The sequence below is a fragment of the Canis lupus genome, chromosome 2, assembly GCF_048164855.1.
Source record: "Canis lupus baileyi chromosome 2, mCanLup2.hap1, whole genome shotgun sequence".
Lineage (NCBI taxonomy): Eukaryota > Metazoa > Chordata > Mammalia > Carnivora > Canidae > Canis > Canis lupus.
The window spans coordinates 14,889,754-14,910,922 of NC_132839.1; the positions used below are offsets into that span (position 1 = coordinate 14,889,754).

General features: G+C 51.7%; 1 protein-coding gene and 2 long non-coding RNA genes across 7 annotated transcripts in view; 1 reads left to right on the forward strand and 2 right to left on the reverse strand.

Annotated features, from left to right (window-relative positions):
* Positions 1-6,651, reverse strand: LOC140612847 (uncharacterized). 4 transcript variants are annotated; one of them, XR_012013956.1, is made up of 6 exons: positions 6,600-6,651; positions 3,178-3,458; positions 2,905-2,970; positions 2,203-2,328; positions 1,959-2,097; positions 1-1,166 (listed from the first exon to the last, which is right to left on the reverse strand). It is a non-coding gene; the product is annotated as an uncharacterized lncRNA (long non-coding RNA). The 4 variants fall into 4 exon arrangements; XR_012013957.1 differs by lacking the exon at positions 6,600-6,651 and having other exon boundaries at positions 2,203-2,308; positions 3,178-3,829; XR_012013955.1 differs by lacking the exon at positions 6,600-6,651 and having other exon boundaries at positions 3,178-3,829.
* On the forward strand, positions 4,943-14,001 carry GLRX (glutaredoxin). Of its 2 annotated transcripts, none has more exons than XM_072791008.1 (3): positions 4,943-5,397; positions 11,073-11,192; positions 12,781-14,001. In XM_072791008.1, the coding sequence occupies exons 1-2, from the start codon at positions 5,191-5,193 to the stop codon at positions 11,184-11,186; spliced, it is 321 nt and encodes a 106-aa protein (XP_072647109.1). In that variant the 5' UTR covers positions 4,943-5,190; the 3' UTR covers positions 11,187-11,192; positions 12,781-14,001. The 2 variants fall into 2 exon arrangements, with proteins under 2 accessions (XP_072647109.1, XP_072647101.1); XM_072791000.1 differs by having other exon boundaries at positions 4,953-5,397; positions 12,776-14,001.
* The window catches only part of LOC140612850 (uncharacterized), a 20,232-nt gene continuing 8,535 nt past the window's right edge, over positions 9,473-21,169 (reverse strand). Inside the window, exons 2-4 of the long non-coding RNA XR_012013961.1 lie at positions 10,618-10,721; positions 10,044-10,194; positions 9,473-9,944 (exon numbers count right to left, since the gene is read on the reverse strand). This is a non-coding gene — a long non-coding RNA (uncharacterized lncRNA). The remainder of the gene's footprint in view (positions 9,945-10,043; positions 10,195-10,617; positions 10,722-21,169) is intronic.

The following is a 21,169-nucleotide window of genomic DNA, read 5'->3' on the forward strand; positions in this document are numbered from 1 at the left end:
TATATATATATATAATTTATTTTAGAGAAAGAGAGGGAGAACAAGGACAGAGGAGGGGAGCAGGCAGAGAAGGACAAGCAGACTACACACTGAGTACAAAGCCCGATGTGGGGCTCAGTCTCATGACCCTGAGATCATGACATGAGCCAAAATCAAGAGTCGGATACTTAACCAACTAAGCCACCCAAGCACCCCCACAATGTCTTTTAGGACCTACTCTCAGAAGTCACATCCATCATTCCTACAACATCCTGTTGGTTAATAAATGGCAGCCCTATCAATGCAAGAGGGGCCCACCACACAGGATACAAATTCCAGGAGGCCAGTAGCACCGAGGGCCAGCTTGGACACTGGCTCCCGAAGCTCCACAACTGTACATCTGCCCGGCCCCTCGCTCCCACCGGGGCATCCTTGCTCCGCTTGGTAGACTTCAAACCGCCAACTCAACAGTGGTCACTTGTGATTTTAAGTAGTCTGCAAACTCCCCGAGTCTGCTCTCCTATCTGCAAACGGCAGGTACCTGCTATAGGGGGATATTTATTTATTGCATTATTTTGATGAGCTGCCTTGGGCAAGGAGTAACAGGAAACTGCTAAAAAAACATTTAGGCCTGGAAGGCGCTGCACCTCAGTAAAAAAAACATACTGCGTGGAACAGGAGAAGCGGCCCATCTTTGATTTCAGTGTTTTCAGCTTGGTCCGACTAAGCAAGATGAAGTTCCTATTGGCGGCTGACTGCTTCTAAGAAGTTTGCCCTGAGAGTTGGCCATGAAAACTGCAGGTTGCCCCGCTGGCATGCATCTTCCCCTTCCTTCTTCCTCGAGAGCTGCAGCTTCGCTCCGGAGTCCACTCCTCCCCAGCAGAGCCCGTCCCCTCGGGACAAGCTGAAACCATCTCCCTCCAGCAGTTGGCCTGATCTTCTCCACAAGCAGAGTCACCCCATTCCTCTTGCTAATCTCTGGGCCCGAAGTGAGCCTACGCAACAGTTCGGACCAGTGATACAAGGGGAGGCTTACTGTGGGAAAACTTCTAGCTTCCTCAGGACATTTTTGTTCACAGAGTTGAGGCATCCCACCACCAGGCCGAGGGTGAACCCATCCCAGGCCAAGGGCAGGCAGATGGAGTCAAGGCCACTGAATTATGCCCGCCATAAAGCTGGCCCTATTCCTGGAGGATTAAAAAAAAGATCTATATTATCATTCAAACCAGTTTGAGTTGGGCTTTCTGTTCCTTGTGGCCAAAGTCATCCTTCTAAGAAACACAAGAGTAATTAAGCAGGACAGAAATGCCCCCCTTGCCTCTGATGCAGCTACCTTGAGAAGCATGGGGGAAAGCACCCCCTGCTCTTGATGGTGAAAGGGGGTAGTGGACAATAAAATCAGAGTGCCGCATGCGGTCCAGGGGAAGGCTGACTACTGATCTCTTCCCGCTGGTCCAGAGAACTCAGCAAAGTGTTCGGGAAAGAGAGACCCTGACTATGGGGTGGGCAAGCGAACCAGTTCCGGCCCAGGGGATATAAGGCAAGTCTGCTGGGGAAAAAGCATGGAAGGAGGAATGCCCTGCCTGTGCCCCCTGTACCTCCCACCTTTGAACACAGGTGTACAGATGATGGCTGGACCAGCTGCAGCCACCAGGGAAGGACCCAGGAAATCCCAGAGACGTCTCCCCAGAGCCCCTGATCACTGACCCTCGGAGCCACCTTCCTCCCTCCCAACTTCCTGAGAGCCAAAGAAAATAAAGCCCTAATCAAAACTAGTTTTAACTGGGTCTTCTGTTAATTTACACCTAAAACATCCAAATTGAGATATCCAGTTGGAGGCTAGGGCTATAAAAAAACAAACAAACTGGGGAATTATATTCTGTGTGATGCTCTGAAATCTAAATCCATGTGCTTTCCCTCGAAGTACCCAAGAACCCCTTCAAGGAGATCCGAGGCCCAGCCCAGGGGGGAGCCCTTACCTTTCCATCTGTCTCCAGCTGCGAGGCCAAGATGGAGATGCTAACAAAATCTGACAGAGAACTGATGAGGGCTGGTTGAAGGCCGGCAGGCAGGATGAAAGAGGGGTACAGGGGAGGCCAAATCCTTAGTCTGATCACTCTGTATAAACAAAAGCAGGGGCATGGGCGGGGTTGGGGGGGCAGGGAGTGGAGTACAGACCCTCCCAGGTCAACAAGGCAGGTGCTGGAGCTCATGGGAACATACGTAGGTATGGAAGAGAGGAGGGTGCCTTCGGTTTTGCTCACACTGAGGCTAACATGCCTTAGGAACCCCCAGTGGGTCTTCTCCATAGGCCACGAGCTATCCATTCCTGAGGCTCAGGAGAAAAATCTAGATAAGAAAAATAAACTCAGTACTCATCAGCAAACAGGTGCTAGCTGGAGCCACGTGGGCAGATGACGTCTTTCAAGGAGGGTGTGGGATGGTGGTGAGTGACAGTGAGAAGACGACCAAGCCACAGGATAGACCACATGTGTGGGCAAAATTCTTGAGAAAGAATGTGAGACAGGATGCCCAGAGATACAGGAAAATGACTCTTCAAAGAAGAGAGCTTCAAGAGGGGATGGTGACCTGCAAAGGCGGCAAGTCAGGAAAAGGCCTGAAAAATGTTCATTTGTGGCCAGATTTCCCCGGGCCCCATCAGCCCGTGGTACACGCGAGGTCACACAGGCAGTACGAGCCACCGTTTCACATGCATCACCGGCCTGTGGCCAACCCTCTGCAGAGCCAGGACTCCCTGAAAACGAGTCTTCGCTTCCCGTTGTTTCTCTGAGGCCCTGGGAGTGGGGTGCACAGGCCCGAGCGGAGTGTCCACGTGCTGGCCCCCACACCCCCATCTGACGCCAGGGCCCCCCGCAGCCCCCCTGGCGCAGGGCCTCCGTCTCTTGCTCTGCCAAAGCCACACACCTTGGTGACGCCAAAGCAGCGGAGTATTCTTCTGACTTCTTCCCTGAGCGGGAGCCACGGCATTTTCTGAGAAAGGAAGAGGACACCCCCTACTTGTCATCTGTTGGAGTTCCGTGGCTCACACAGCGCCTCAGGCCAATGCCTTCTCGGCAGGTGGCCATCTGTCCCAAGGCCAGGGCTGAGCCTGGGGCGGAAGACAGTCTCCCTGTGATCCCAGTCTCTGCCCCAGGGACCCAGCCCCCCGGGGACCCTGTGTCCACTCCACCAGCTTACCAAACGCTCCCTGCACACCCACACTTTGCAGATAGGCTGTCAGGAAACCTGGCCACCCTGTGACTCAGCAGAGGAGCGTCAGCAGGATGGTAGGCAGATGAGGAGGTCAGATCGCAGCAAGCGGGGGACAGTGGGAGGTGGTGGCGAGGACTACGGAGGGCAAGCCAACAGCAAGTTTCCTGAGCCCTGGCTGTTGGCAAGGGGTAGAGCCAGGTGAGCAGGGTCAAAGGAGATGAAAGCTGGCCGTGATGATGGTTTTTAACAAGGAACAGTGCCTGCAGCTGTTGAAAAAAGAGGCACAGAGAGCGACAGGGCGGCCCAGACAGTGAGCAAAGAGGGAACAGCCAGGTGCAAGGTCTGCCCATGAACCCCAGGCCCCGGGGAACAGAAAACAGCACCCCTGAGGTCCCTGGAGAGACCCCGACCCGGGGAGAGCCCCCTAAAGGAAGGGGGGTGGTGGAGGCCAGAGAACCGGCCCTGTGCTTCTGCAGGGGGGAGGTGACCCCGCAAGCTGCCCCAGGCCCCCCGAAGCCCGGTCTGTCCATGGCCGGGAGCTCCCTGGGGAGCTCCTCTATGTGACTCGAACTCTAGGCTTCTCCCTCTGCCATTTGATCTTAGTGACGATCACAGCTGCATCTGGGAGTCCACCTTCTTCCCGTGGCCCAGTCCCTGATCCCCCCCCCCTGGGGTGGAGGCGCCCCTCACTGCCCCCCACCCCAGCTTCAGCGTAGAACTTCCCGCAGAAAAGGATTCACTTCTAAAGGTGGGTTTTTTCCTTGGTGTATTTATTTAACTTACTGCGCCCTGAGGGGTCAGAAGGGCCTAGAACGGAAGGCCTAGGAGCACTGCGGCCGCACAGGCCAGAACACCACGCAGCCCCTGCTCTGTGTCTCAGGACCCTGGACGTGAATGTGGTGGCCGAGTCATTGCACCGCTGCATTCCCCAAACGGTGAAACCGAACGGCCACCATCCGAGGGTCACCCAGAAAAATACCCTCCTTGAACCCGCAGTGTGAAATCCGGGTGCGTGTTGGAACGCGCTTTCATGGCAAGGCGGTGCTCAAGGGTCACAGATTCCAAGGCTGTGGCAACGGGGAAGCAGGTGTCCCCAAGGCAGGCACTAGCTGATGGCCTGTGAAAAGCCAGGGTCACTCGGGGCCTGCTGAGCTGACACCCCCCCTCCTCCGCTGCTGCCACAAATGGACCTGACCCGACATCGCAGGGAGACAGGTTGCAAGACCAGATTCCTCCGTGGAGACTTTTTAAGGGTTGGGAACTAGCTCCCCGAGAGCAATCAGGCCGCAAACACCCCTCCACCAGGCCAGCCACCAAGCCCTGGGAGCCACGTCAAGATGGGAAGCAGAGTCACAATTTGGGTTTCACTTCCTCTAAGATGATCTCAGTGTTTCGTGAGTGATCCTGCTTCTGCGTGAAGACGCGGGGACCTGGCGGCGAGAAGCCAGTGCCGGCTCCGTGTCCTCCCCGGTGCTGGTCTGCAGACGTGATGCCCCACCCCCCGCGGATGCGATGCCCCCCTGCAGACGTCATGACCACCCGCAGACGTCATGCTCCCCCTGCAGACGTGATGCCCCCACTGCAGACTTGATCCCCCTGCAGACGTGATGCCCCCCCGCGGACGTGATGCCCCCCTGCAGATGTGATGCCCCACCCCCCGCGGATGTGATGCCCCCCCGCAGACGTCATGTCGCCCCCGCAGACGTCATGCCCCCCCACCCCGGTGACTTGCCCAGGCTCTCCCGAAGGGCGGGCGGCCGGGGAAAGCGGCGGACCACGCCGCCTGCGGGGCAGAGCCCCGGGTCCACCCCAGCCGAGGGTCCACCCCAGCCTGCGGCCGAGCACGCGGAGCGGCCTCTTTAAAACCGGAGCAGGCCGCCGGCGAGCCCCGCCCCGGGGCGGCCCCGACACGACACCCGAGCCAGCCGCGGCCCGGCTTCCAGCCCAGCTGCCCGGGCGCCCGCCGAGCCGAGGAGCCGAGCCGGGGCCGCGGTCGGCATGGCCCAGGCGTTCGTGAGCAGCAGGCTGCAGCCCGGGAAGGTGGTGGTGTTCGTCAAGCCCACCTGCCCCTACTGCCGAAGGGCCCAGGAGCTGCTCGGCGCGCTGCCCCTCCGGCCGGGGGCTCTGGAATTCGTCGACATCACGGCCGCGGGCGACACCAGCAGCATTCAAGACTATCTGGAAAAGCTCACGGGCGCCAGGACGGTGGGTTCCCCGAGGCCGGGCCGGAGCTCCCCCGCCCCCATTCCCTTTCCCTGTGGGGCTGAGCGGGGATGCGCCGCGGCCCGGGGCGCTGGGGGGGGGGCGTCTAGGCGAGGACCCCAATGGGGACGGCAGCTGGGCTGCAGCCCCGGGGCGCTGGGGGGGGGCGTCTAGGCGAGGACCCCAATGGGGACGGCAGCTGGGCTGCAGCCCCGGGGCGCTGGGGGGTCTAGGCAAGGACCCCGCCGGGATGGCAACTGGGCTGCAGCCCCGGGGCACTGGGGGGTCTCTGCCGTCCCGGGGCACTGGGGGGGTCTCTAGGCGAGGACCCCGCCGGGACAGCAGCTGGGCTGCAGCCCCGGGGCGCTGGGGGGTCTCTAGGCAAGGACCCCGCCGGGACGGCAGCTGGGCTGCAGCCCTGGAGCGCTGGGGGGTCTCTAAGCCAGGACCCCGCCGGGATGGCAGCTGGGCTGCAGCCCCGGGGCGCTGGGGGGTCTCTAGGCGAGGACCCCAAGGGGGACGGCAGCTGGGCTGCAGCCCGAGGCGGCGGACCCGGTGCGGTGCGTCAGGCTCGCGGCCCCAGCGCTGTCCCCGCCGGCCTTTGTTTCAAGCACTGCCGGGAAATGACAGTTTGCAGCTTGCGGCCGGGGTGGGAAGTGGGGCGCGGGGGCAAGTGTGACCTGCGCGTTGAACGCCCTCTCCCGAGTTCATCCGGCCGAGGGGGACTTGCCGCCTTCGGTCTTCCCTCTAAGCGCCCTTTAACAAGGCCCTTAGCTCCCTCTTCCCTATCTTAACTCACTCCCTCCCCTGGAAAGGGTCACGATTTGCTCCTTCTTCCATGTTACAGATGTTTCCAGGCCCGCCCTGGTAGGGAGTTCAGGGGCCAGAGTCCCAGCCTGGATTTCACAATGGCTTGCAACGTGACCTTGGGCGAGGCGCCACCTCGGGGATCCTCAAGGACCTTCGGCCACCAGACCAGACAGGCAGGGGACTTCCAAGTCCCCTTGGCTCCCATAGATTGTGAGGCCCTCTAGGAACTGCTTTTCTCTACCTGGAAAGGCTTCCTCTTCCTCAGCACCCCCAGCTTCTGGGGGGTATGGCCAGATCTGGCACCGGGTGGGGCAGGGGCCACCGGCCACCCCCCCACCCCAGCCCCCTTCAGGATGCGCATCCTCTCGGACACTGTGTCTGCAGAAGCACATTACCTGCTTCAGTTGGACTCCCAGGCTTTTATCTGAGTTCTGAGCAGGAAGCACGCGGGGCGGGGGGGGGGGGGGGGGGGCGGGGGGTGTTTCTCGCGCCTCTCCTCAGCCATCAGTCTGTTGGCACAGAGGGAGGCTACACCTGTGGCCCTGTTGCTCCCGGGGCCCCCGCTGTGAGCTGAGGACTCCTGGGCCTGAGCAGAGGTCCTGCAGCGGAGGCCATCGTGGTTAGAGACGCCAGCTGCTTAGGGACCAGCTGGGCGGGCTGCCCCGGGCCTGCGAGCCAGAGAGCAGCGCCAGCACTGCCCGGGACCCCGTGATGGGTGCGTGCCTCGCGGCGGGGGCTCCCAGATGTTGCTGCACGTTGGCATCACACGAAGATGCTGTAAAAACTCCGGCTGCCCAGGTCACTCCCCTCACCAGTTCAGCCACACGTTGGAGGTGGGAGCCAGGCATCAATAGTTGTGAAGACCCCCAGACTGAAGGGTACAAGGTCTGTCCCAGAGATGGGGAAGTTCTGAGGATCTCGTGGGCAACGTGAGGACTGTCGTTAATACTGTCCTGCATGCTTGCGGTTTGCTGCGGGAGGAGACCGAAGTGTTCTCACCACACACATAAAAAGTTAACTATGTGCGGTGGTGGACGTGTTAATTAACTTGATCGCGGTGATCATTTCACAATGTGCATGTATTACCAAACCATAACGTTGTAGACCTTAAATATCTACAAACTTAGTTGTTCATTATACCTAATAAGGCTGGAAAAAATAATTTATTTCCTACCAAGGGGGAAAAAAAATTCCAACATCCAACAAATCTTGAGAGCCGCTTGTCAGCCTAGCAGCATCTTTTTAGCAGGAGAAACCTCTTCCTGCATTCGACACATTGTTTTTCCCTATTTCTTCATAAAGCAACAATTTGTCTTGTAGTCTTTTAAGTCTGTTTTTGAATTTTTAAAAGGGCCTTCCATGGGTTCCGGGGTCCTGAATGCATTCCTCCAAAGGGGAGAACAGATCCTTTTACGGTGTGTGCTTCACGTTCCCTCATAAGGAAGGGTTTATACCTGAAGAGACTAGACACTTGGAAGTAGTTGCTGTGTTCCTTTCCCTGTGATGACCTCCGGCGACGGGCACACAGTAGGAGCCCAGCAGGACCTGACTGATGCCCGGAGCCCATGTCTTCAATCAGGCCGTGTACTTGGAGAAAGTGTTTGGGGTTTGCTCTGGCCAAAGCTCCTGGCTCAGCATCTTCATTTATTCTTTCTCTTATGCTCTTCCTTTCTTCATGTAGATCCGAGTTTCTGACCTGTAACCTTTTCCTTCCCTCTAAAGAACTCCTGTGAACATTTCTTGCAAGGCAGCTCTACTGGCAACAAGGTTCCCCCATTTTTGCTTATGTGAGAAAGTATCTCTCCTTCACTTCTGAAGGTTAATTTTGTTGGATGCAGCAGTTTTTTAAGCACCAACTACATATAGCGGCACTTTTCTGGCCATTGGGAAAGTGCCAGGAGCAGAACAAACAAAAACTCCTGCCTTTGTGAAACTTGCATTCTAGTAATCACAAGAAGTAATAAAACAGTTTGTTGGAAGGTGGCCAGTGTGATCACTGCTCTGGGGAGGAAAGGGAGGTGGACAGTAGGCATCAAGGTACAGTTTTAAGCAGAGCCATCAGGGCCTCGCTGATTTTAGTAGGTCTCTAAGGGAGGTGAGAGGGCCATGCATGCAGAAATTTAGTGGCAGAATATTCCAGGGAGTGGGAAGAGCAGGTGCAGAGGTCCTGTGGTAGAAACATGCCTGGCAAGGAGGCCTGTGTGGCTGGAGCCCTGTGAGTCAGGAGGAGGAGATGAGGCAGTGGGGTGTAGCCGGGAAGGCTTTTCAGGCTGTCCCAAGGACTGTGGCTTCGGAAGTGCAACGAGATCCCACTAAAGAGTTGTGAGCAGGGGAGTAACCCAACCTGAGTTTTGAAAGCGTGGGTCTGTGGGGGAAAGTGAGCGCAGGAAGGCCAGCCTGGAGCTGGGAGACATCTCGAGGCTCTAGCAGTTACTCAGCTGGAAACTGCTGGTGGCAGCACCCGGGGCATTGCCAGGGAGGTGGTGAAGAGTCTGGGAAGCAGCAGGGTCTGTCTCCGGGCACCTGGAGCCGGGCTGGGGAGGGGCAAGGTGCACCAGGGAAGTCCAGGCCCCAGGGTCCTGCGGCTTGTTTGAATGGTGGCAGTTGTCTCTCTGCTGCTTGACAGAAAGAGGCGCTCAAGTTCCTGGAAGAGGGGGCTGGGGCTTGCAGGGGAGCCCCCAGAGCACGGGTGTCTTCACCTTCCTCAGCAGATAGCAGCCGGGTCACCACAGCTTCCCACACTGGCACGTGCAGCCTGGAGCCCAGCCTCTGTCGCAGGTCCCAGTAACTGCTGTGCTTTAAGTGGTTGCGCTGTGGCCTCCCCTGGGGGGTGGGCGTAAGGACAGGGGGGCCTCTGGGCTCGCAGGCAGACCAGCTGCTTTGCCAGGTGGGGCCTACGGTGAGGACCCCTTGCTCCTCAGGGCCTCCTTCCAACGGGTTCAAACCGTCTCGGCCAACAGCCCGGTCGGAGGTGGGGATGTGGCAAGTGGGAGGCGTAGTGACAACCGCTCCGCTCTCTTTGAAAATATAGAAGTTCAAGAGTGACTGCATCTGCTTGTTTAAAGCTCACATGATTTCGGGGTGCCTGGGGGGCTCAGTCGGTGAGGTGTCTGACTCTCGGTTTCAGCTCAGGTCATGATCTCAGGGTCATGAGGCTGAGGCCTGCGCCGGGCTCCACGTTCAGTGCAGGGTCCACCTGAGATTCCTCTCCTCCTCCCTTTCCCTCCCCCTCAGCTTCTCCCCCTACTCCTGTGTGAGTGCCAGCACGCATGCTCCCTCACTCCCTCCCGCCCTCTCTCCCTCAAATAAATAAAGCTCAGATGATTTCTATTTCATCAGGCAATGCCTCTGAAGAAGGAGCTCTGCAGTACAGTGACATTACAATTACACCGGGGCTCTGTTGCAGTTGCTGCTACCCTGACCACCGCCTTGTGTTCCCAGGGTGACAAAAGCCAAAAGATCCCCAATAATTTGGAGCAGTGGGAGCTTTGGGTTTTCTAAAATAATGGACAGGACCCAAAGGAAAACTTAGATTTCTGCCCTCATCTTCCCATAGCTGTTCCGTCTGCTGATAAAAATACGTTGCCTTGCTAAGTTTCCCACCCAGGAAGTGGCCACAGGGCCCCGGTGGCGAGTGGAGCAGGCGCTGCTGTCTGGGACTGGAGAGGACATCCGTGCGCTTCGTCACTGGGATGCAGTTCGGTGTGCTCGTGCCCAGTCTCCAGGCACAGGAAGTAGCCCTGGAAATGTAGTGCAGGTTCTTTTACTATTTGGCCTTGATTTGTAAAGCTCACTCCCACCCAGAACCCCTTCTTAATAAAATCACGGTAAAAACTTACCTGAAGTAGTGATTCAGCCCTCTTTCTCATCTCCCTCGTGTTTTTAAAAAATTCACTTGACTTGTTATGCCTTTTTGAGGAAAATCAAGAGCTTTGAAGGTACGTTCGCTGCCCTCTGTCTTTCATCTCTCCTGCCCCTTCTGGTAGGTTCCTAGGGTTCAGGAAGAGGGCCTGCTGGCTTCTGACAGTCAGGTGACCTGTCCTGCGCTTGTTTCTTCACTGCCTGTCAGCTTTTCTTTACAAGTTAGCCTGGAAGTGGTCTGGGCCACCGTGAGAGGACTTCCTCCTCCCTTGGGATTCTAAAAACACTCTGGAAGCACCACGGAGGGAGCCCGAGTGTGACCGGGGACGATTGCATTTGGCAGGTGTAATGACTCTGCCGGCCTGGCCTGCCTCGGGTGACCCACACGTGCCAGGGGTGAAACCAAAGTAGCCCTCCGTCCCAGAGCCATAGCACTTGAACATATTATGAAAGGCCGGAGACAGAAAACGGGGGAGCCCGATACCCCCCTTCCCCAGCTGAGGACAGAGCTCACAACAGAGACAGATGACTCTGACGGACTGGGAATCTTACAGTCAGGGGCTGGGACCTGATGCAGATGCTTTTCTAGCTGTGTTGAGAAACCAACTCCTTCCCGGTTGTCATGGCTCAGCGTCAGGGCTCCGGTGTGGTCCCAGCTACAGAGAAACCAGAATGCAACCAGGGTGGTCTAGCTGCAGCAACCAAAATTCTTTCCCTGAACTGTGTTTCTCGAGAACGAAAATTTTAAGTTATGTTGACAAGTTAGACCATCTCAACGCACAGCATCCTCCACATGAAGAACACCGTGGCCTAGGAACATTCTTTGGTGAATAATTTTACGATTACAGCAAAGTTCCGACCTGAAAGAATATGCAAGAGGAGGTTGTAAAGCGATTTTTAAAAGCTTTGGAATCACAGGAAACTTTTAAAGGAAGGAAAAAAAATTGTCATTCTTTCTAACCAAATAGTGACACTCCTTACCCATCTTGGTTTGCTTGCTTTTTTAGGTGCCTCGGGTCTTTATCGGAAGAGACTGTATCGGTGGCTGCAGCGATCTGATAGAAATGAATCAGAGTGGGGAACTGTGCAAGCGGCTACAGCAGATTGGAGCTCTGCAATAATTACAGGTGAGAGAAGGGTGGGGTGCCGGCCAGGGACACCGGGAGATGACAGAGTTCTCCTGGATTTTATTACCCTCCAGAAAGGCAGTTCAGCTAGAGAAAGAGTGATGTGGGGTGACTTAAAGAACTGCGATGTCATTTATGAGTTTCCTATTTTGCAAAGAGATTGTGTGGACAGGAGGAAATCCTTTCACTCGACCTTCATTTCACAGATGCTTACTGAGCACTTACTATGTGCACACATTGTGTGAGGGACGGAGAGTAGAGGGATGAGCCAAATGCTAACACGGAACCTCTGTTCTAGAGAGGTGGACCCACCAAAACCAAATAAGCAAATAATTCCTGAAACAAATTAACAGAATAACGTGATGGAACAAGGCAGGGGGTAGGAGGAAATGTAGCTAATAGGGTGAAGGAAGGCCTTTCTCAGCTGGCGGAGCTGGGACCTGCTTGATAAGGAGCAGCCATGTAAAGATAAGGCCAAAAAGCTTTTAGGGCCAGGGAAACAGCAGGTGCGAAGGCCCTGAGCTGACAAGTATGGACTATCCAAGGAACAGAAAGCAAGAACAGACTGAGTGAAGTGCAATGAGAAGGAAGAGTAGCAAGAGATGGGGGCAGGCGCCAGGGCGCACAGGCCATGGTAAATAATTAGGATTATTCTAAACACAGTGTGGAAAACGAGGTAATTTGGCATTACCTGTGTTTACACTGCAAATCAGTTCAATCTGATCGGCTTACCAAATGTCAGAACAAAGTTTCCTACAGTTGCCACTCAAAGGAGACCCTTGGCTGAATGGAAAGCCACGGGGTGATGAACTCTTCAAAACAGAACCGGGGTACTTTTGGGGTCTTGCCCCAGCTCTTGTTACTGTTCACTAGATGCTAAGTAGGCCAGTTCCACTGACTCACAAGCAGAGAGACTCAGTTGTCTTTTTTTTTTTTTTTTTTTAAGTCAAAGGAGACTTTGACCAATGTATGGTTCATAGACCAAAATATCTTTGGGAGGTATTTATTGCCCGTGAATTAATTTACCCTTGAGCAATGTGTGTGTGTCATTTGTGGTGGTCACTCAAAATAGCAACAGAAGTTAAAAAAAAAAAATTGAGTACCTTGAAATGAAGTAGTCAGTTTTAGGAAGCTCCTAATCACAATTCTACAACGTCCTCGCAGCAAGTGAACACCACGTCTGCTTGTGTAGCTTTCTGGCCTCACCCCACATATCCGAGTACTCAAACCCCAATTAACTGTGGTGCTAAATGTTTCCTATTCTGGAACACTTTGGAGCAATTTAGGCTTAGAGTAAAAATGGAAGAAAACTAATGACTTTGCTGGGAAGATATGAAAGACCATTTCCCCAACTACCTCTGTGTTGGGGGGGGGGCTTAGCGCTCCCCTTATTCACAAGGTCTATTTGCATTGTCCTCCAGCGTTCTAGGATCTCATTATTTTACTGCCAACTGTAGCTCAGGGCCATTTGTAACAGAATGTGCTTAAAAGGCAAGAGTAAGTGTTGTGGTAATGGAAAAAAAAATGAGGGGAATTTACCTTTCCAAGAAAATCCACTTGTTTGACTTTTGTTTCCCTGGCAGAGCAGACCCCAGGATGATATCCCCCTGAGAGCTGGATGGCATTTCAAATGATAACCACACTTCCTGGCGGATGGATCCGGGGCTAACAGCCACAGCAACCAACTGTTTATTTAAAATTCTGAAATATGTTAACCAAAAAAAAAAGGGGGGGGGAGTGAGGGGGCTCTGGGCAAAAATAGCTTTTTGTTCTTTTGATTCAGTATTAAAAGTGGACCAACTTGCCCCAAACCACAGGTCTGAGAAAGTTGATGGGTATCTTATGTTTCTTCTCGATTGGCCCTTTGGGTTCCAAAAGACCATGACAAGCTATGGCTTGGGATTCACTCAGTGACCCAAAAGGTGTCCTTTCTCTTTGGCACGTGTCTCCTCCTGACCGCTCTCCATATGCTAGGACTCTTCTACCTCAGAGCCAGTGTTTCTCAACCAAGTTTATCCCAAGTTGATCCAAGTTTAGGATGAATCTGTAACTGGTTTTCTGCTACTGCCTGAAAGTTACTTTGTTGAATTTGACTTTATAGAATTTGCATCATGAAAGCAACAGGTATTTTGATATGCTTTTTCAAGCTACATGTTTCTCCAGTCATGATCCCCACCCCACTCCACCCTATCTTGAGAATCTTTGCTCCGAATCAGTGTTCTTAACCTAGACAACTCAGAGAGCTCCTAGGAAATGTTCAACAATTCCAGGAAGGGTCTAGAGGACCCAATTTGAGAAACACATGAAAAATTAAGCGCAGTTGGTCTTCACTTGGTGCCACAGAGATAGGGGTATAAGCACAGCTGCTGCCTTCATGGGGCATCTCTCTTATGCACGGTGGTCATACAGGTAATCCTCAATAAGTGTGTCTTAACTTGTTTAGATTATGAACAAAAGTAAAATACAACATCTAAAATGTTATCACAGAAAACTTGCAAACCCCTCTCCCTAGAATACGTCTATGAAAGTGGCCATACTTGAGAGGCGTGGTCCTAAATGATTTTCTCTCTCTCTCTCCTTTTTCCCCCTCCACTCTTATGGTGCAGTTTGTTCTAGAAATGCAATATTAATTTTGCTGTTCCTAATGTGAATGGTTAAATGATGGTGATTTTTGTCTGTTTCTTTTCTATATCCTCAATACCTTAAGGAATCATGTTAATGTGAAGTACACCGCATTCAAACTGTATTCATGTTTGTCCCCTACCATTATAAATAAAGGCACATGCTATTTTCCTTCACTGAGTACAAATGGGTCGTGTGATTTTCAAATTTCTTATTGAAATGACAATTTGACTATGTCAAGACTAACCTAATGAATAATGTTTAGAATCAATAACAGTTTCATTTCACATTCTATTTTTCTCTTTCTTAACCTAATACCCTTCAACCAGGTTGCTGTGGATGATTGTGCAGGTTATGAACTGCACAACACTGGGGCTGCCCCCTGGAGGTTGTGCAGTAGGCAACCTGCACAGTGTGTAATCCCCTCCAGACCGTTTGCCCACACTTTCACATTTCGTCCTGAGACACCGTCTTCACCTTTGATTTACTTCCAAAATTCTCCTTTAAGGCCTGATTTACAGACTATCTCCCCTGTACCTCCTCTCTCATCTCACTACCTTTTGGCAAAAAAAAAAAAAAAAGCCATTGCTCTCTCTTCCGTGTCCTAAAGCACTCTACATATAGGTACTTCAAAACTCTCATAGCGGGGATCCCTGGGTGGCTCAGCGGTTTAGCACCTGCCTTCAGCCCAGGGTGTGACCCTGGAGCCTGCTTCTCCCTCTGCCTGTGTCTCTGCCTCTCTCTCTCTCTCTGTCTTTCATGAATAGACATTAAAAAAAAAAAAACAAACCCTCTCATAGGGCTGAACTGCCATGAATGCTCTGTACTGCTCTTCTCTCTTGCCAGATTCAGAAATACTCAAAGGCAAGAGTCTCCACCTAAACATCCTGTGTGCCCAGTTTCTAGCACAGACGATCTCTTTCATCAAAGCCATACAGGCACGAGGCTTAAGATGTCAAACAATACGGGACGCCCTTCCTTCTCCGCCCATCCCAAAGCCCTGTTTTGACCACACGTGGATCAGTTTCGTTGGAGCCTAGTTAGAAATACGTCTGAGTGCGCAGACCGCACAGTTCTGGGTAAACTATCAGCCACACGTCTGGCTCCCAGGCTGAGGAATGAAGCGCCTGTGGAACCGAGGCCCTCCGGGGACTGACGCCCCTCCCGAGGTACAGGTACCCCCTCCCGCCGCCGCAGAGGGGGTCACTAGCTCACTTCTGCTGTAATCGTGCTGGGGCTTCTCTGTAGTTTCACGCCCTCAATATCCCTCAGCAACACATTTTAGTTTTGAAAAGCGTTAGCAAACACAGCCGGGCTGGGTAAGGCAAGGGCGGGGTCCCCCCATCAGGTGCACGGGCCTGGGGAGGACGGTGGGCCTCGACCTCCCTGGCGGTACCCGAGGGGTGGCCCCGAGTGCGTGCCGGGGAAAGCGCCCGTGGGAACGAGGACTGGGCATCCCGGGGAAACAGAGTCCAGGGAAGTGGGCCGCTGCGCCTTTTCTCCGGCCCACCTCCAGCTCCGGGGGGCGCCAGAGCACACTGCCCTCGGGGCGGGGGGGGGGGGGGGGCTGAGCTGGCAGGTGTGGTGGGAAGAATGAAAGGGTCACCCGCACAAGGCACCCTCAGGTGACCGTGTGCTGCGGGCTCTTCTGGGCTCTCCGCTCACGTCACGGGAAACGAAGGACAGGCCACACTGGAGAGCCCTCCACGGCCCGCTCTGGGCCGCCGCCTCTCGGGCCTGGCCCGGCTCGCTTCACTGTCCCCCGAGGACTTGGTTTCTCTCCTGGGCTCGAGCTCCTGTTTCCCCCTTGCCATGTCTTTTTTTTTTTTTTTTTTTTAATTTAAAGATTTTATTTATTTATTCATGAGAGACACAGAGAGAGAGGCAGAGACACAGGCAGAGGGAGAAGCAGGCCCCACGCAGGGAGCCCGATGTGGGACTCGATCCCGGGACCCCAGGATCATGCCCTGGGCTGAAGGCAGATGCTCAACCCTGAGCCACCCAGGTGCCCTCCATACATATTTCTTACAGCTAATCTGCTTTACCAAAGACGTCACACTACGGTGGAAGCTTGTTTCTCTCTCTGCCGACAGGCGAGAGGCAGGCCGGAGGCTTTGCTCCACCGAGTCACAGTCACCCCAAGGGCTGTAGGCACCACTTCTGCTCACAGCCCATCGGCCAGAACTCGGTCTAGGCCCCCAGGGAGCTGCAATGGGTCCCCACTGGGAAGGCCCGTGCCCAGCTAAAACTCCCGGAGGTCTACACCTAAGGAAAGAAGGGGAGCGTGGAAATGAAAGTGAGCAGATTGTGCCTTTGTCTTTTTTTAGCCTTCTTTTTTATTCCAGAAGACCATATATACTCCATGGCTTTTAAGAAAGCATGGAAGGTATGTTTTTTTGAAATCTGGCTTGTCTAACAATGTTTTTTAGCTTACCCTCATATTTGACTCCGAGTTCCCCTGTCGATAGCTTCTAGTTGGAAATCGTTTTCCTCCAGAAGTTTGAAGACACTGCCCGTTGTCTAGTTTTCAGTGCTGCTGTTAGGTCTGAGGCCATTCTGATTCAGTCTTTGGTAGAGGACCTGTTTGGTTTTCTTATTTGTTTGATACTCTGGAAGGTTATCAAATCTTCCCTTTAAGCCCCATGCTCTGAAATATCACAGTGATATGCCTTGGTGAGGGTCTAGTTCTTTTCATACGTTTTGGGACCACATGGAAACTTGGAGGGTCCAGAGGCAATTTTATTGGGTTATTTTATACTTTCCTCCCCTCCATTTTTCTCTGTGTTCTCTTTCTGGAACTCATAGTAGTCAAATATTGCTTTTCCTGGACTTGCCCTTTAATTTTTGTTCTATTTCCTCTTGTTTGTTTGTTTTTTTCCCCCCGGAGGGAATTACTCATCCTTATCTTCATATTTTCCTAGTGAGTTTTTCATTTCTGACATCAGGTTTTTAACTGCCAACAGCTCTCCAGTGTTATTTGAATGTTCCTTTTTTATAGAATTGTCTTAGTTCCATGAATGCAATAGCTTATCTGAGATTATTGTGATTTTTTACTTTTACTGAGTTTTTTCCAAATATGATTTGTTTTATTTCCCAGAGTTCTTCTTAGTTGTGTTTTTTGTTCTTGTTTTTTACTTTTTCCTCTTGTTCTTGTTTTATAAATCCAAACACCTTTTTTTTTTTTTTAAATCTCTCAAAGATACTAATTATACTTGGAGCTTTTCTAAAAGCTGTATTCTGAGTCCTGCATTATCTCTAGTCTCCCTGAGTCCCTATTTTCTATTCCTGCTTTATATTTGAAGGCCATTCTGTGCCCTGCCCTGAACATTTGAGATCTGGCTGTTGGCACCTATTTAAGCATGAGGCACCAAAAACTGGTTAGAAGGCTTGTGGGCAGGGCAGCCCGGTGGGCTCCGTGGTTTAGCACTGCTTTCAGCCCAGGGCCTGATCCTGGGGACCCGGAATCAAGTCCCATGTCAGGCTCCTTGTGTGGAGCCTGCTTCTCCCTCTGCCTGTGTCTCTGCCTCTCTCTCTCTCTCTCTCTGTCTCTCATAAATAAATAAAATCTTTAAAAAAAAAAAAAAAAGACCTGTGTGCGTGGATTGGGCTCATCAACTGGTGACCTTCACCACAGTCTTTGTGAGAAAGTTACCTTTGCAACAAGGCCTCCCACCTGACATTCCCTATCCCTCTTCCTTATTTTTCTTTAGAGCAGTCCTCACTTAATTCAGAATGTGATTTATTTTGTGTGCTGTCCATCTTCACTAAAATGAAGCCAGGGATTTGTGTCTGTGTATTCACTGCTGTATCTGCAGCACTAAGACTGGTTGCACACAGTAGGCATTGGATAAATAGCTCTGAGATGTCTGCATGAATAAATGAATGAGTGATTAGGTGAAGATCCCCCAGAGGTTCGTTCCTGGATGTTTTTAAGCCAGTGAGTCTCCCCAGTGTCACGGCGGGGGTTGGGGGGCCCTACAGCCGGGTTCTGGCTGCTGAGCAGGGGAAAGGGACAGGCCAGCCTGGGGGTGCGCGGTCTCTCCCGTCATCTCCTCTGGCCGTCAGCTCCCTGCTGGGCAACCCTGCGTGATGTGCAGGCGTGGAAAGGGGTGTCACCCGGAGGGCGCCAAGAGCTTGGCACCAGCGGTGGGCAGAGGAAGCAACAAGGATAACCAGGCAAAAAAGTCACAGCCAAAGCTCTACACCCTGTTTACTTTAAAAGAAAGTGATTCGACCTCTTGCACGTGTGTTGTTTTACTAACTGCAGCCATAGGTCCGTGGCTTCCATCCTGCCCCCCCTCGGGGGGGCGGGGACACCTACCAGCCGAGTTCTTCCACGTTCAAGGCTGTCCAAAGATGGCCCTTAAGGGGAAATAACACCTAGGCTGATAAATGGGTCAGCGTGGCCCCAGTCATGCTATTTATATCCCAGGTAAGTATTATTAGACCATGATCTTAACATTTGGTTGTAAGAGAAACCACGTTCCCCAAGTCACTGTACCCTCGCAAATGTTAGCAGGTCCTGGGAAATCTGTTAAAGAACCGGCCTCCTAAAATATTTTAAGTACGATTTCTTTCTTATATTAATAGCAGTCTTTTCTTATTAAATACACTAAACATTTGAATGGGTAAAATGTAATCAATGGAATTCTAGTTTAACAGGTGATACTTAAACATAGGTCTAAAAATAAATAAATAAATAAAAAATAAATAAATAAATAAATAAATAAATAAATAAATAAATAAATAAAATAAACACAGGTCTATATTTACACACAAATTTATATTTGCTGTCCCCAGGTGACTTTTCTGGTGAGCTGTGCAAAGCTGAGGCAGGGAGGAGAGAGGCAGGGGTATTAGGGGAACCAATGGAAGTGCAGAACTATGTGTCACCTTTCTGGGGTTGCACCTAGCATAACTGGGGTTTGATGCCTTCTGGTTCTTTCTGTCCAGTCAAGGTCCTCCCTCCCTGCTAGCAGGGCTGTAGCCTCTGGGTGCCTGCAGCTGAGCTTTCTCAGGAAAGAGCAAAACAACTGCCTTCTCGATTTTCTCTTGTGTGGCTTGTGTGAAACTTGGAATACTTTATAAGTACAATTACAGGCTGTATTTAAGTGAGGCTTTTCTACGCCTTTCCTTATTATTCTAACAAGCCATCGTGAGGATCAGATATGAATGTTCTTTACCACGATGTGCCCTGACTTCTAGCCAGAGGTGTCAAACAGGGACCAGAGGATCCGCTCTGGGAACGAAGAACTGACAACCCCCGGGAAATCAGAGAATTCAACCAGAAGATGTGGCCACGAGGGCTGTCCCCTAGCATCTCAAGTGCAGCCCCCGTGTGTGGCAAGAGTGTGCCCATGAAGCCGACTCGGATTGCCTTCACCCAGCTGCTTGCTTGGAAGATGTCCCTCACAAACCCAGTCACTGGATGATGGGAGAGGGCCCCAGAGTGCAAGGGAAGGAAAAGATGGGCTACAGGCTGCCTCCCCAAAGGGAAGACTGTGGGTAGCCTGAGACAGGCAAAATGCAGACTAACCCAAAAGGAGCTGTGCTTTTCCCAACCCAGGAAGCCTGAGGCAGGCAGCACTGTGGAGGGGATAAATGTGGCTCTGGACCACCTTTGAGGACAACTTACCCCACCCAGGTATGGCCCATTGGCTCAAAGACTGTCCTTAATATAACCGGAAAAATTCCCCTTGTCCAAAGGAGGGATGGAACAGCACCTCTTCAAACACACCCCAAGCTGGCAAGAGAAGAGAAATCCCCCTTTATAGGAACTTGAGGAGTGAGGGATATGTGTTCCTTACTAATGGGATCATCTTCAATATGAGGCCTCTCCTCCCCACTGGTTATTCTTTGACTTCAGGAGAGTGGACCCTGTGGCCTGCAGAACCCTGGCATGGTCTCAGGACTATTGAGAGGGTCAGAGAATAAACACAGGTAATCCCATTTTCCACAGGTATACATAAAGAGGTGCCTTTCTATGTATCTTTTACTGCATGGATTTTTTCTACTATTTTAAATCTTTTTTTTTTTTAATTTTTTTTTATTTATTTATGATAGTCACAGAGAGAGAGAGAGAGGTGCAGAGACACAGGCAGAGGGAGAAGCAGGCTCCATGCACTGGGAGCCCGATGTGGGATTCGATCCCGGGTCTCCAGGATCGCGCCCTGGGCCAAAGGCAGGCACCAAACCGCTGCGCCACCCAGGGATCCCCGATTTTTTCTATTATTTTAATAACAGTAAACAACTGGTTTACCCAATTAGAAGGTTTTCTTGGTTTATTTTCCTGTATGGCAGCAGCAGCAACAGGAAATAAAATATAAATTCATTTAAAGAATCACTGCATGTAGGGGCACCTGGGTGGCTCAGTGGTTGAGTATCTGTTTGCTGCTCAGGTCATGATCCTGGGGTCCCGAGATCCAATCCCACGTTGGGCTCCCTGTGGGGAGCCTGCTTCTCCCTCTGCCTGTGTCTCTGCCTCTCTTTCTGTGTCTCTCACAAATAAATAAATAAAATCTTAAATATTTTGATTAATTATATGTACATGCAGCAATCCTTTTTTTTTAAAGATTTTATTTATTTTATTTCTTATTTAATTTATTTATATAATTTTTTTAAGTAGGCTCCATGCCCAGCGTGGAGCCCAACATGAGGCTTGAACTCATGACCCTGAGATCGAGACCTGAGCTAAGATCGAGTTGGATGCTCAACCGGCTGAGCCACCCAGACACCCCAATACTTAATTTATTCTAAAAAAAAGAGCATCCCAGCATTTCCAGTACCTTTTGACCATTACTGTTTTCTCTGTCGATGGTTAAAGCACAACCACTATACGTGGAGAGGCTGTGGTCTGCTCCATCTTTTAATACTGAAAACATGAGGAAGGGAGGTTGTCCACAGTTTGGAAATATTAGAAACTATTGCCCTGTAGCAAAGAGATGGCTAACAGCACTAGTCCTCAGTCTTCCTACTTAGATCAGAATCTAGAAAACAGCTGCAGTCTAAAAGCAGTATCGGGTAACAGTTAACTCATCCGAAGGTCAGTGTATAATGCATTTTATCCCATGTTTCCTAGGCATTTTTAAAGGGCTATAGAATACCCATTGGCTGACAAAGAATCTAAAAGTCTGGATGTTATGACAAAAGGAGCTTAGGAAAAAAGACCCAGCTGCTCTCACCCGGTGCCAAGCTCATTCTAGTTTTGAACATGTTTTCCACTCATGTGATCCTCACGGCAGCCTGATAAGCCGAATACTATCACCATAATTTCCATTCTAAAGATGTAAAACCTAAGACACGAGAGAGGTTAAGTAAGTTGCCCAGGGTCTCTCTGCAGAGCTAGGATTTGAGCC

Coding starts and splice junctions, on each gene's coding strand:
- GLRX (XM_072791008.1), top strand. CDS start 5,191: ATGGCCCAGGCGTTCGTGAGCAGCAGGCTGCAGCCCGGGAAGGTGGTG. Junction 5,398..11,072: donor AGCTCACGGGCGCCAGGACG/GTGGGTTCCCCG, acceptor TTGCTTTTTTAG/GTGCCTCGGGTCTTTATCGG.